The sequence below is a fragment of the Bidens hawaiensis genome, unplaced genomic scaffold (genome assembly GCF_021521415.1).
Source record: "Bidens hawaiensis isolate Kalapana, Puna unplaced genomic scaffold, B.hawaiensis_p1.1 tig00018902_1, whole genome shotgun sequence".
Taxonomy (NCBI): domain Eukaryota; kingdom Viridiplantae; phylum Streptophyta; class Magnoliopsida; order Asterales; family Asteraceae; genus Bidens; species Bidens hawaiensis.
The window spans coordinates 255,305-271,049 of record NW_027492871.1 but is presented as its reverse complement, the minus strand read 5'-3'; the positions used below and the strand labels follow the sequence as shown (position 1 = coordinate 271,049).

At 35.2% G+C, this 15,745-nt stretch overlaps 1 protein-coding gene and 1 pseudogene across 2 annotated transcripts; both read right to left on the bottom strand.

Annotated features, from left to right (window-relative positions):
• Positions 1 to 3,003: 3,003 nt before the first annotated feature.
• Positions 3,004 to 4,108, bottom strand: LOC143557342 (stellacyanin pseudogene; annotated as a pseudogene). Its single transcript, XR_013139555.1, has 2 exons — positions 3,954 to 4,108; positions 3,004 to 3,419 (listed from the first exon to the last, which is right to left on the bottom strand). The product of XR_013139555.1 is annotated as a stellacyanin pseudogene (transcript).
• Positions 4,109 to 6,737: 2,629 nt separating this feature from the next.
• On the bottom strand, positions 6,738 to 14,021 carry LOC143557332 (28 kDa ribonucleoprotein, chloroplastic-like). Its single transcript, XM_077046433.1, has 4 exons — positions 13,665 to 14,021; positions 11,863 to 11,961; positions 11,173 to 11,460; positions 6,738 to 7,007 (listed from the first exon to the last, which is right to left on the bottom strand). Exons 1-4 carry the CDS (start codon positions 14,016 to 14,018, stop codon positions 6,861 to 6,863), a joined length of 888 nt encoding a protein of 295 aa, XP_076902548.1. The 5' UTR covers positions 14,019 to 14,021; the 3' UTR covers positions 6,738 to 6,860.
• Between the last annotated feature and the right edge of the window lie 1,724 nt (positions 14,022 to 15,745).

Below are 15,745 nucleotides of genomic sequence, written 5' to 3'. Positions count from 1 at the left end.
TTGCATCAACAGTCCGTAGCTGACAAGAAGCACACCCACACGTCATTGAAGTGTGGATAGGCCCCCCTTGGTTGGGGGGGGGGGGGGGGAGCGCTGGAGAAGCCCCCCTTGGTTTGGTAGAGAATGGGATGCTTGAAGTGAAGAACAAGGGTGCTATTTATATGGGTTGTCATAGTGACAACTAACAACATGCTTGTACTAAGAGCATGTTTGGGATTGAGTTTGAAAATGTTTATTGGCTTATTGGTGTTTTCAAAAAACCAATAAATTAAAATGTGTTTGGCAATCACAAAAATCTTTTTTATTTTAGCTTTTTGAAAGGGTTAAAAAGCAATTTTCCAAAAGCCCCAAATCCTAGCTTTTCAAAATGGTGTTTTGAAAAAGCCAATAATCATTTTTCACTTTTCAAACGCAATCCCAAACATGCTCTAATTATCCTCTAGTTGTTACAAAAATAGCACGATCAAAGATTATTCATCCTTTTCAATTTACTCTTGTTTCATTATCTCTTGTCTTTTCTTCGTTATGTTTTTTTGTAAGAGCCCTCTAGACTTGTTAACCAAGCACAACCAAAATTAAATTACATGAGGGTGTGCTTTTTGTCAGTTGCTAACTATTGAGGTAAAAATGTCGAATTGAAGGTGGAATGGGATTCTTGACATGCTGGAGAGGTCTTCATGCTACAGGCCAATTTTGTTGAAATAGCATGCCTGTGCTTATGTGATCATGGTCGTGTTTGCACTTGTTGTCCTCTGGAAATTCATGTCATGTTGCTATTTATGTAGATTCTTCTCCCTTGGCGGTTCACAAGCACGTCGCGCTTAAGAAGGCACGACTGTGATTAAACACGTGGCATAACAGCTTTTCACTCATTTCGATTATGGAATCTTCTGGTTTTGTCTTGACTTGAGCATGCCGGTGCCTAGGAGGGCGTGCCCGTGCATCATCTCAGGGTCAGACTTCTGTTGACTGATCTTCACTTTTGTTGACATAAATTTGCAAGTAGAATGTGTATAAATTTTGGAACATTAGTTATCCGTGATAAAATTTTGTTAATAATGATAGCGAATGTGAGAGAACATATGAGCCGGATCTAGATCTTATGATGACAACGTATCGTTCGGATTCATTGTTACTGTTAGGATTACTTTACTGTGTATAGTGTGTGTGTTATGGAGAGATTTTGGCAGCGTAACGAGATGAATACGATTAATGCAAAAACTGTTATTACTTTATAATACTTTACAAGTATATATAGACGATGACGTTAAGACATCCCTTAACGAATGAGTCATTCGTTACATTAAACCAGACGAATGACCTTTAGTCATTCGTTAAACATACATTAAACGAATGTGCCTTCATTCGCTATCTCATTCGTTATTCTAGGATAACGAATGACACTTACATTAAGCGAATGTGACTCATTCGTTACAAGGTAACGAATGAGCCTTACAATTAAGGCGAATGGGCTAAATACATTTTTACCAAAATGCCCTTAACATATTAAACTAATATAATAATAATATAAAGATCAAGACGCTCGAACCATGTATCAACAGAATGTTTGGACCTAACCTTATTTCAAAGCAAAATTTTAGCATAGTTTGAACTGATTTATGTTGTGTTCTTTTCAGGCCTGACTCCGAGAATTGAAAAAAAAATTTGGGCCGAAGGCGAAAAATATTTTAGGCCTTAAGTATAAAGAGTATTTTGTTTGGTTTAAAAAAATTAATTTTTAAATTAGCTAACTTAGTTATGATTTGGGTTATGTAAAAAACTAATGTATAAAAATAGGCTTAAACATGTTTCAAATGAGAGTAGAACCCACAATATACTCCTTTAACACTAAACCAAGTTAATTGTTATGTAATTGAGTTTAAGCATCAAGTATACATATAATTTTTCATAAAAAGACATATAAACGTTTAAAAAAAATTTTTGAGCCTAACGGGTAGTCGGGCCTATGGCTGTCGACCACCCTGCCATAGGCTATGGCCGGCCCTAGTTCTTTTTATGGTATGGGTCAATCGTAGCGATACCTCATCATGTCCCCCGGTCTAGTATGTTCAATTCACATAACCTCCACTCAGATAATCCTATTACGGACAAGATGTTGTCGAAGTTGTTCTTGGCGCGATTCTCTTGATAGTTGAGTTCACATAACCTCGACTCGGATAATCGTTTCGTCCACGCTCTCACCGAGATATGCTGACTTTGATGCGATACCAAGTTATCGATTAGCAAAATCATCGATTGTATTCGATTCCTCAATCCACTTCATATTAGCTAGTTCGTTCGTAAGGTCTTTTAGCAAAATCATATATATGGTATTCGATTCTTCTATTCTAATTGAAAGGATCAACACTATCTAGTTTCTTTTATTGAGTAAAAAGTACTAGAAATCTGACACAAAACAAAATTTGTTACGGACTGAAATCATTGCAAGGTATGGGACTTGTCCCACATCGGTTGTATGGGCAACTGACTAGTCAAATGGGTTCCCTCACTCATCAGACTAGTCTTTTGGGTTGAGTTCTTCTGTTTGGTTTGTAACATTGGTATCAGAGCCAACCTCGTAGTGTTGGCTCGCGGAGTGGTGGCCTGGAGGAAGCCAGCCATGACCAACGTGTGGGACTTGTCCCACATCGGTTGTATGGACAGCTGATGTGGGGTTTATAAGCCAAATGGGTTCCCTTACTCATCAGACTAGTCTTTTGGGTTGAGTTCTTCTATTTGGTTTGTAACAAAATTATAACACGTTCAAAGTTCAAACTTATGTTATTTAAAACGGCAAAATATAATATTATGCAAACAAAAAAACTTCCAACATGAAAAATTCAATAATGAGTAATCCCAGTGATAAAATGCATTCCATATACATATATAACCCTTCTAACATAAAGAATGTAAGAGATCAACAATAGCACTGCCTCAACCAACAACCAACTCATTGTTGTCCGTTTCTCTTTTATATCAATATATCAATGCAAACACTACTTTTTAATGAAATATATAAAACTCAAGCATCGTTGCAACCAAGCAGAAAACAACGCCTACAAGCGGTGAGATCACTAACGATGAACTATCCACCACCGGAATGTTACTAGTTCCGGTTCCACCAACTGTGGGAGGAGGAAGTGTGTTTCCCAAAGGCGTGGTGGTGGGAGAGTCGGATGGTATGGATGATGGTGTTGGAGCGGCGGAGGGGCTTCCGTCGCTAGTTACATCAATTTTTAGCTTCATGCCACCACCACAATGTCCCATTATACCACATATGAAGTAATGAGATCCTGTGGTGTTTAGAGAGATGGTGGTAGGGCCTGAGTTATAGGATGAAATGGAGTTGCCGATGGTGCAAGTAGTGTAGTCGCTTTTGCTCACTAGATCCACCGTGTGGCTTCTGTCATAATTGAACACTAGCAAAAAAACATGAGACTACAATATTAGTATTAGTTTTATGCACCTTGTATGATAAGTGAAAAATACTTGTACCAGTCACATGACTAGTTATAATGACACATTATATAGACCGTCATAACTAGTAACTTAATATCATTCAACTCGTACGCTGTGTTTAGCTGACAAACAAGTGGTTGATGAGACGGCAAACAGACCAGCATTATGGTGACTTAAGTTAATGACCTTAACAGTCACAACAAATGTCAATCATATTTAGTCGTACTACAACATAATATAACATCTAAAAGAAAAAACTTCAAAACTTTTACATTATTGCATTTTTTTTTTGTTATGTACTTATGTACATGAAAGTCACCAAAATATACACGTTGTCCATCAAAATTACCAAAGTAACACTAACATGGTCATTTAATTTGTATTAGGTAAAAGTTATATCTAATGGTGACTCAACAGGTGAATATTAAACCATGTCTATAGATCACCATATCTTTTAGACAATAAGTTAAAATTGAAAACACATAACTGCTTACCAAGACTATCTCCTACTTTGAAAGTTTTATCACTAGCCCATGTATCGTAATCAACACTTAACGCCCAGCCAGCCGAGCCTCCTACTTTGTAAACTTTGGCCGAGCCGAACGATACAAGGCATGATATAACCATCAAGCCAATCATAACACTACCATAAGTTTTGTGTGTGATCAAGTGAGGGGATTTATGGGTTAATATAGGGGAGTTTGGTTTGATTTGACTTGATGTATTGGGTTTGGTTTACTCTCTATGCTTGTGTTGGAATTCATACCTAATCTTTAATGGATTGAGTCGTTAGCTTTGATGTATATAAGAAAATCATACAAATTTGACAATTTAATAAAGTCTTTTCCTCAGCTATATAATTATGAATCCTAATAAATATATAAAGTATTAATTTTACTTTCAGTATTATTATTATTATTATTTATTTTTTTTAATAAATTTCATAAAGCATCTTAGGTTTTCTGTTAGCACCAGCCACATGTGATGTGGGGTCGATGTCCGATTGTCCGTAGTTTGCTATATTAAAATGTAGCTAAAATACATTTTTTATTATATCAAAATGTTCTTTTTTATAAGGTTTATTATATTAAAATGTAACTAATATGTGACAATTCAATGAAGTGTTTTTCTCAGCTATATAATTATACAACCTCAAATAAGTGTATTTGGCAGTTGTATTTAACAGTTAATTTTGTTAGATATATATATATATATATACACACACACAAGGTCTACGTAATTGTTTCTCTCATATACAAAATTTTCTTTCTATGTTATCAAGCACGCATCTGCTCTATGCACAGGCCAGAAGTCCCAAAACATCTTTGTTGTTCTTCAATCCGGAAATATGTATGCTAGCTTCATAAGAGCTATAATTGGTGATGAATGTCTGATAGATAGCGTTAGTACTAATAAATAGATAAAGTATTAATTTTACCTTCAGTATTAAAAAAAAATCATAATTGAGTTTCAAAACAGCTTGTTTTAAAAAGACAGGATTTATGGCTTTTAGAAAATAGTTTTTTATCCTTGTCCAAAGGTAAAATACAAAAAAATGTGATTACAAACACTATTTTAACTTATTACTTTTTGAAGAAAACCAAAAAACCAATAAATCGTTTTCAAACTCAATCCCATACATCTTTTTATGTTAGAACCAACCACAATGTGATGTGGGGTCCATGTCCGTAGTATGTTATGTTAAGATCTTAAAATGTAACTAAAATGCATGCTTTATTATATCAAAATGTTCTTTTTTATAAGGTTAATTATTATAAAATTTAACTACTTTGTGACATTGTTTGTTATATGATTAAAGACATTTCAAAATCTTTTAACTATCATATCATCAAAAAACCAAGAAAAAGGTTTGATTAGTAGTAAGTCTGTTTTAACGTTTTAGAAGAACTAACGATAAAAGGTTTTTGTAAGCGGAATTGATTTAAGCGCAGGGGAATGTTAGAGAAATTGAAGGGTTAAAAGGGTTAAATACACGCATGATAACTATTAGAGTAATTACATAGATGATAGACACTAGTAAGCCGAAATTTCATTTTAGGCCCATTTTTAAAAATATTATGTGTATGGTCCCAACTGTCTTTAAAAATAACATTTTACATTGTAATTTAAAAAAAATTAATCATCCAAACCTAATAAAAAACCACCCAAACATTTTATTTACGTGAATGTACATATTGAGGCATTAGTGTGTGACATTCCAATATCTTTTGCATGATAACTCCAATGACTTTTGCATGGTGCATGACAGGTAATTTTGTTACTTAAGTTATAAGTTACAACAAAAGTAGAACTAGTAGGTGTAATGAGTTATCACTCAAAAGATATGAAAAGACAACACCATTATTATTTCAAGAATTGAATTTAGAACATGATACAATCCAACACATTAAGTAATCTGTTAAAAGCTCACCATCAAATTAGGAACTAAGTTTTGAAATCCCAACTTATTTTCAAACTTAGAATAATAAGCAACCTTTGTTAGTTTCCTACTAAATAAGTTATAATTATGAAATCCCAACCAAATTGACCAAGTAAAGCATTAAGGTGGTTCATGTTACAGTTTTGATGCGTTTTAGGTTAAAAGTTAAAACATGAGCTACATAGACCAAATTGTTCACAAATAGAAGTCAAACCAAACCAAACCAAACCATACTACAATATTGTTTAGGCTTAATCGGCCTAAATCATCTTTGACTAAATATGATACAGTTTATTCGAGACAACCGTCAATCTCTCAAGAACACAAGAGAAGAAGAGAAAACAGACCAAAAATATAATAATTATTTCTTATTCTTTTTCTTAAACGAGATTATAATATATAGGAAAAAAAAGACATAAAAATAGAAAAAGATTAAACACTAAGAAAACATAATTTGATTATGATAAATAAACTAAATTAAAGATAAACTTAAATAATAATAATAGTAATAATAATAAACTTATTAATATAGTAGGATCGTATCAAAATGTGACATATTAATCGACATGTACTGTTTTTTACAGAAAAAATAACTCTTAAGTAAATAGAAAGTTAAGAATGAAAAAATATTAAATTATAGTATATATACTACATTGCAACAGTTCATAGGTTTTGCTACATTAGCAGGATTAAGGTTTCGGTTTGGTTTGAGATTTGACGATTTTGGACTTACTTGTAAACCGATAGTTTAGGATCTGAACGTGAATTAAAACAATATCAAATTTTCTTTCTACTTTATACAGTTGTTTAACGTTAAAACAAAAGTACTATTGTCATCGTTACCATTACAACATCTTGATTGTATTGGTTCAGACCCATGTTTAGATTCAAAACTTTTACACATTTAATAATTTAAAAAAAAATAGAAAATAAATAAAAAAACTGGCTATGCTTCTAGCGATTAAGCTTCAACTTCAGTTGTTTGTGCTTGCTCTCCTGCATCGGTTTCTGATTTGGTTGATTCATCTTTCGACTCAAGAACCTTTTTTGTAGATTGTCTAAGAAATCTTTTACTAGGTGACACTCGAATCGCCCTCCCCATGAATACCTACAACACAATATAATCAACGAGTCACGTGCCAGAATGAGCTTATCTGACGGGTTGGGCTATTTAACAAATTGCAGGCAAGAAAGGGTAAATTTTAATACAGGTCAAAACTCAAAAGTCAAAACGAGTCATACCCGCCACACCTTTTGTTAGCCCATTTAATGGAAATTTGTTGCAACAAAACTCCAAATTTCGTAGTATTATAAATATGCTTTCAAACTGCTAAAAGTATTATCTATTGTCATTGCATAGTAATTAAAATAAATTCAGTTAATAATATTCTGTTCACTGAACAAGTCAAAAAACTTTATCAGAGTAAATTGTATCAGCTCCGTAATGTGCTCTATGATTATACAGCGAAACAAACCGCATATATTTTGCTATAAAATTGGTAGATATGATATTTATAGTGTTTTGAAAAGACATATTTTATTGAAATAGTAGCATATTTGGTCCGATTCAAGAGGGGCTAATCTCCGATTAACCAAATTCGAGATGGCAAGTCTCCAACTACAAAATACGATATTCATAGATTATACTTGAACGAGGATTACAAAGAAAGACAAACCAATAAGTACTGATGCTACTAGCTAGAAACTAATAAAGCTAATGGCCCAGATCGAATTAAACACGAACTAAACTCGGAGAATACTTTGGCACAACTCACCAATTTTATTAATAAAGAAAATAACTCAAAACTTAATTAATTCTCCAATAACCCTTACGTGAATTCTTTGGGTTTATATATAGGCTTGATTACAATTAGAGCGAAACACAAACTCCTATTTATCTATTAAATAAAATTCCATCTGAAGAGGTAGGTCCCAACAGAGCCCAGTTGGACCAGCAAGACTCACCTTAAACAGGGACGTCTGCGCGGTTGGACCCGCAAGACTCACCTTAAACAGGGACGTCTGCGCAGTTGGACCTGCAAGACTCACATTAGAGGGACGTCTGCGCAAAGACCAACTGGATCCGCAGGACCAACCATACTCAGAGACGCGACGTCCTTACGCGCAGTACGCAAGCTGTTCCCGCAGGAAAAGCCTCCCAATGGTGACGTACTCCGCCTGTTCCCGCAGCTACGGATACTAGCAATCAGGGAAGGCTACCCGCACAGCAAGGCTACACGCACAAGGCACTAACTCTCAAATAATTCAGTAATGTCACCTGAAGAGGGAATGAGCAAGCCGGGAATACTCCCGCCCAAAGCCGGAAATTCTCCCGCCCAAATGAGCCAGTCCGTACGCTACTGGAGGACCTTTTGTACTATACCTGCCAAGGTATGAACAAAAGATCTGACCAAAGCTGCGACAGCTCACTGACAACAGTACAACGAGCAGCACGCTCTAGTACTTAATGTCACTATCAGCCGCTGCCTACTCACCAACCCTTGTCGTGGCACGTGCATAGCCTGCAGTTGGTGGAAAAGGAATAGTACACAGCCGGCCATGTCACTATCAGCCGCTGCCTACCCACCAACCACCAGCACGGCACGTGCGTAGCCCACAGTTGGTAGAAAAGGAATATAATACAGCCGGCTGTACCTTCTTGGACACCTACCTTCGGCTATAAATACTCCAACACCTTGGAACGGTATCATCATCTTCTCTCTAGCTATCTCTTAATATACACTTATATTCAAGAGCAATCTAGTCTGATTCTCACGCCGGAGGGTGGTCACAAGGAGGTACCCCCCCTTCTCAGTGACGAGCTCACGGTGTCTGTTTTGCAGGTCATCAAAAGAATAACCATCTTGCCGGACCTAACCCTCGTGGAAAACATCTATTTAACCCCCAGATTATCCGTAATCTGCCGGGGTCGATTAGTGTTTCTTCACCATCTCTATCTAATAAATAAAATAGATAATTATCTCTAATTATAATAATTAATTAATTAATAAGATCGATCCATTAACTCGAACCGGCCCCACCTTCCCGACCCATAACTCAGTTCGGGAATTAACTCCAACAATCACCCCCTTAATTTCCGAACCGGAATAAGCGGACCTTTAACTTCGAACACGTCTCTTTTGTTCCTTTTGATTTGGCCCACGATCTTGACCTTCTCGGCTTTCATAACCATATTGGTCCTCATCATCTTGGTCTTCACCTCTTGGAACTTCTCTTGATCCATGACTTTGTTCTTTCGGCTCTCCCAAACTCGACCTCCTTTATGACCATGTCCCCGACCATTACCTCGGCAGCATGAACTCGCATAACCGCTCCTTTGGTTGCGATTCTTGTCATCTAATCGAGCGAACAACAGTTTTCCTTAATCATCTTTTGTTCCCGAATCGTTTAACTTTTTTTGAATCGACGTGGATTTTTTAACATAACCCAGAACTTCCACTGTTAATTTAATCGTGTATAACCGGTTTCTCGTTCGAAACGCCTTCATCATAAGTTTACCCATCTCATCATACAAGAGCAAATAATTCTCCTTCATACGAACATCACACCCGTTCTCCGTTGCTTGACCGAGACTAATTATATTATCTTTCAAACTTGGTATAAAATAAACATCGGATAAAACCCGATCATCTCTGGTTTTCGATTTTAATAAAATCTTCCCTTTACCGCATATATCAACACATGACCCGTCCCCGAATTTTACCTTACCCGTTATATTTTTGTTGAGTTCGGAAAAATACGACTTGTTACCTGTCATGTGGTTCGACGCTCCGTTGTCGAGATACCAAGTGCCTTCTTCCACTTTCTCGGCTTCAAGCCTTTTCGGGTTAACTCGCTCTTCGTTTAAGTAAACCGTCTCGTGAAGATTTAAATAACCAGCCGGATCACTATCGGCTTGTTCTTTCGTTTAGCCAGATTTGCTTCCTGGTTTGCTCGTCTTCGTTCCGGACACGAGGACGAGAAGTGTCCTATCTCGTCACACCGAAAACACTTAATCTGGGAGCGGTCTTTCCTTTCTCTTACCCGTCCTTCAGTTTGGTACGATCCTTGTCCTCCGGTTTCCCGGCCTCTTCCATGTTCCCATGAACTCGGCCCACCTCTACCTCGGCTACCGGGCTGATCATACAATTTACCTTTGTAACTACTTCGCTCTAATTGTAATCAAGCCTCTATATAAACCCAAAGAATTCATGTAAGGGTTATTGGAGAATTGATCAAGTTTTGAGTTATTTTCTTGATTAATAAAATTGGTGAGTTGTGCCAAAGTATTCTCCGAGTTTAGTTCGTGTTTAATTCGATCTGAAACACAAACTCCTATTTATCTAATAAATAAAATAGACAATTATCTCTAATTATAATAATTAATTAATTAATAAGATCGATCCATTAACTCGAACCGGCCCCACCTTCCCGACCCATAACTCGGTTCGGGAATTAACTCCAACAAAAGCCACCCCTACTTTTCCTCCTACGTGTTAAACTTCAGTCAATGGTGTTAAATTTCAGTCAAGGACGTTTAATTTTAGTCAAAGGGTGTTTAGGTGGGAATTGGGTTCCATTTTGCGGGTAACTAGGTTCGTATCACGCACACATATGTGTATGTGTGTGTGTGTATACACATACATATATTTTTATATACATGGGGGGTGGATCTATGTAGAAAGCTATATATTGCAAGAACACGCAGAGCATAATAAACATTCATTTTTCAATCTTAATATCTTTAAAATATTAGACAAACAAACAAATTCATTTTTCAACCTTAATATCTTTAAAATATTAAACAAACAAACAAACAAAAAATATGAACACATTTTGTTTATATATATATATATATATATATATATATAAACCTATAGATGTGTAGGAAACGGTTGAAAACTCTGAAAACATATGAACAAATTAACTTACTGGTTCTTTATGTACATAGCATATGCAATTCATGTAAGACATAAAAAAAATTAGAAATATAAACGATTAAAAAGAAACGACAATTTAAGTTCGTTCTCGCAATAATTTAGTGTTCTATAACGAACCCCGCCCTATATATATATATATGAAATTTTAGAACATACACGAAACTGCCCTTCAGATAAAAATATATTTTTCCAAGAAAACGATTTAGGAGGTCAGAAACATTTGAAGACACTTTATGTATCTGCTAATTTTAACCAACTTGAACCAAAAAATAATAAAATCCAAATCAAACTATTTTAATGTAAACAGGTCAAGAACTTGAGTCTCGAGATTACCTTTCCTTGAAACGCAGAGAGAGCAGCCTCGGCCTCCTGTTTTGTATTGAACGACACAAAACCATAACCAAGAGACCCTCGTGGATTTTGATTAAAAATAATCTCAGCAGAAACAGCATTACTATTTTCCGCATTAAAAAACTCCAAAAGGTCTTTTGATCTTGCTCTAAATGATAAATTTGCAACAAATAAATTGTGTACCGGAGCTGGTTTCGGCTGCGCAGGAGATGACGTCTTAATCTTCTTTGGCTTTGCCCAAGTTAAGTTTAGTGTTCGACCCATAAATTCCTATATCCCATAAAAAATAAGATTTAAATTTTTTAAAAGAATGTGAAAATTTTCAGTATCATAGTCAAATAGTTGCTTCATACAATAAAAACTGTAAATAAAAACAATCTATACAATAGCTTGACTTTCATAGTCAAATACTTCCTTCCATCCCATGAGAAAAGTTAAAAGTTTTCATTTTTATGCCATAAAAAAGTCAAGAAGGTGACTTTGAAGTCAAATACTTTCATCTTGTGAAAAATGCAAAATTTGTCTTCATGGCAAAAGAGTATGATAAACTTGACATTTGTAGTCAAAGAAGTCAAGAAAAGCATAAAGATTGCATCTTTGAAAATTATATTCTGCTTCAAAAACAAAACCAAAATGTTTATTAAATCTATCAATGAAATGAAGCATAATCACATATGACTGAAGATTTGCTAAAGCTGCCGATGCTTCCTCGTGTGAACCCATTGAAACAAACACCAACCCTCGGTTTCTGGTTTTGCTATACATCGAAATCTTCATGAGAAAAAACAAAATAAATTCGTCAACAAAATAGTCATTAGGCTGTCAATAAAAGGAAATATAATGCAAACAACTTATTTGGATGGAAAATATTGTAAAATAATACAAGTCTAAATGTATTTTAATTCTCCACTTGCAAAGTCGATTCAGTACGGTTATGGGGGGCTTAACCATAACTATAACCGAATGGTCAGTTAACCATACGTCGGTTTCGGTTACTTGTCTAATGAATTTTTTTTCATTTGTTCCTGAAAATGGTTCGGGTATGGTGTTCCAAAGTCAACTGTGAAAATTCCAAGCTGAAATATGTCGGTTTTATCACTTTGTGTTTGGTTATGGTGTTCCAAGCTATGTTAAAAACAGTTGCAGCATAAATTTAAATGTTCGAAGCTAGAAATATAGAACATACAAGGCTCAGTTCGGTTAACGAAGACACGTCAACCGTAACCATAACCAAGTGGCCCGTTAATCAGATTCACTTAACCATAACCGCCGGTATTGTTCAGTTATGGTTAATTTGTATCATTTATAGTGGTGAGCAATAACCGATCTGAATATAACCGAAAATCTGTTACTTTTTGTACCATCGGTTAACCAAAATCAATCGAACAGAACCATTTACATTCTCAATTATTTATAGCTTTTATATCTCCCTTTCATGTATTTCATGTTTTATACCACCATTTCATGTATTTACGCATCTATTTTATGTATTTCTAAGTAAAAACTTTAGCCCAAATTTTTATTTTGGAAATTAACCGAATCGCACCAAAAACCAAAAATTTAGCCAAATAAACCAAACCGATTAACCGAATCTAACTGAACCATACACACCCTTAATCATTTCTCGATATTGAACACATTTTATCATTTCTCGATATTGAACACATTTTATTAGCTGAATATTTAGCCAAACACCCAATATGCAATTATGCAAGAAAACTGAACACTTGGCTGCAATTGAGTCTAGGCCTGTAAACAAACCGAACATTCGGCCATGAACAAAAAATTTGTGTGCGTTTAATTAAACGAACGAACATGAACACATGTTTCGTAATATACGTTCATGAACGTTCGTTTATTTATGTTTACTTATGTCCGTTTATTTATGCTCACTTATGTACGTTTATTTATGTTTGTTTACATATTAATAGAAAATTTAATTGTTTAAACCCTACAAAAAACACTTTTAAGGCCCAAAATTTTTTTTTCGCTTTCGGCCCAAAAGATATTAACGATTATAGGAGACGGCCCTAAGTAAACAAAAAAAAAATTAACATATAAAAATGAATTTTTCGATGTGAAACTCGGGCTCGAGCTAGTTTATTAAATAAAAGCTCAAGCTTGAGCTCGTTTAATCTCCGCTCGATTCGAGATCTTAAATTTTAAAAGAAGCTCGGTCGCTCGAATCGTTTACACCCTAAGATTACTTATTAGAAAACCTTAAACAGAAAGAGTGAAACTTGAAACAACACCCAATCATGCACACCCTTAATCATTTCTCTATATTGAACACATTTTATCAGCTGAATATTTAGTCAAACACCCAATATGCAATTATGCAAGAAAATGAGCATTTAGCTTCAATTGACTCACCAAACTGTATAATCTAACAAATTAAGTAAAACCCAGATCAATATAAGCTATATAACCATAACCAAACAAAACCCATATACCAAATTCTCAAACCAACGAACCTCAATATCCACAACAGTTCCGTACGTTTGAAACAAAGGGCGAATATCATCAGCAGTACACGTCCACGGAACGTTCTGAGCCAGCAACCTGGTTCTAGAGCCTTCATCTTCTTCTTCTGGTTCTTGTTGTTGGTCTGATTGTTGTTGTGTTGGGTTGTTGTCAGTGGTTTGAGCGGATTCAATGGCGGACGAGTGTGTTTGGAAGATGAGGAAATTGGGTTTATTATTATGGGGTTTGATTGAGAGAGGTAAATTGGATTGAAGGGGTAATGGGTTAGGGTTTATTATTATGGGTTTATGGTGATTGTGATTAGAGAAGATCGAAGGGAAACATACGAATCGAAGTAACGCCATTGATGAGTTGAGTGGTAGCTTCAAGAGTGAGTGTATAAGAGGTTTTGATGTTTTGATGTTTTCAGCCAAAAACAAATATTATAAGACCCAAAATATCCGGTTCCGGACCCGACTTGACCTAGTGTAGCTGACTCGTAACTGGTTCTTACTCGTATCAGATTCGTTAGTCCCTACTGCACTGATTAATTTTGGTCTAGTTGACTAATTAATCAATCAATGGTCAAATCCGGCCATTATCGGCGGTTTCCGGCGAGATTCCGACTAAAATCGGTGGTTTCTGGCGAGATTCCAGGAAAAACTAGCAGTTTTCGGCGAGAGTCTGATCACTTTCCCGCCAAAATATGTTGTGTATGTATAAAACTGAAAATTACATATTAAATTGTATGCGTGTATATATAAAACTGAAAAATATACATTAAAGTCTGATCCGATTAATCCTGATTAATAGCTAGTCCCCACCCCACCACCCGACTACCAACTAGAGATTTTTACAACGCTGCCTCTAATATAAGCCTTGTTAAGTTTTTTTTTTTAATGCCATTTAAATCATTGACGGGTCACTAGTCACCTGATAATCTTTATTTCTCGGGTATGGATCGTGAGGTGCTAGGCTGGCACGTTTTGAAAGAAAGAGAAGCTCGTATATCAGTACGTTCCATCGATCCTGACCAGGGTACTGCAATGAAGTGATATTAACACAACCAAAGCATCAATGAATCATATAACTAGAAGCTAGAATTAGATGGATAAACTAAAAGTTTACAATGTGATAAAAAGCGAACCATACATAATCATGAACAAATAAGAATCACCAGAAAGAGATGAGGGGAAGCTTGTATTGTGGCCTGGGGTGATCACCCCCGTTTGCTTGCTCAGTAGTGTAAATTTATGTGTTTTCCTCTGAAAATGTTTATATATAGTTTAAATTTACCTGTTTTTCACCAACAAATGTATAATATAAGTGTGCTTTTTTAGGATTTTGGATTAAGAGAGGTCCAACCATATAGAACTAATATTATTCAAATCTAATGAGATAATACTTAGACTTCTAAGCAAAATAGGGGGATCAAGCCCCTTCTCGCCCTATAGAAGCTCCGGCCCTATGTATAAAAAAGGTTGTATTCAGAATGACTTGTTTAACCCATTTAGTTATTGGTTATCATCCGCCAACCTATTAGCACGATTAAATAAATGGGTTGAACAAATAGCAACGCAACACCTGTGTTATTTACTATGTATAGCAAAAAAAATGGTTATTCTAATAGGTTTTTAGGGGTATAATATTTTCAAAAACTATTTTTAAACTAACAAAGCATCATCATAAAATAGTGTGAATTACTTTTAAATAATAATAGTTGCCAATTTGTCAGATAAATAAAAATCAGTTTCATAAATATAGCGCTTTTTACCAACCAATATTGTTCGCTTTGCTCAACACAAACTAACGACCGTATTTTGTTACAATATAAGAGACTTACAAAAAAGCAAACATGCTCAACTAACCATGAAGCTATCATCTAATCCATATTCTACATCTTTACTATTCATTGTTGATATAGGATTTGCTTAAGGTTTTATAGTAACTTCCAAAAACCATTTGTTTCTAATAGCATACAATTTCTAGATAAGCACGTAAAAATACAGGCTTGTCTGTTCTGAAAATGCTCTGTTATACGAAGTATAAATGCCGAACACGACAAATGTAAAAAGTCTATAACATGTTAGAA

What these genes read in the sequence shown, in the direction of transcription:
- LOC143557332 (XM_077046433.1), bottom strand. Translation starts at nt 14,018, where the DNA reads ATGGCGTTACTTCGATTCGTATGTTTCCCTTCGATCTTCTCTAATCAC. An exon ending in GAACTGTTGTGGATATTGAG is followed by an intron (nt 11,962 to 13,664) that starts GTTCGTTGGTTT and finishes TTTCTCATGAAG; the next exon opens with ATTTCGATGTATAGCAAAAC. An exon ending in TCTCTGCGTTTCAAGGAAAG is followed by an intron (nt 7,008 to 11,172) that starts GTAATCTCGAGA and finishes ATTGTGTTGTAG; the next exon opens with GTATTCATGGGGAGGGCGAT.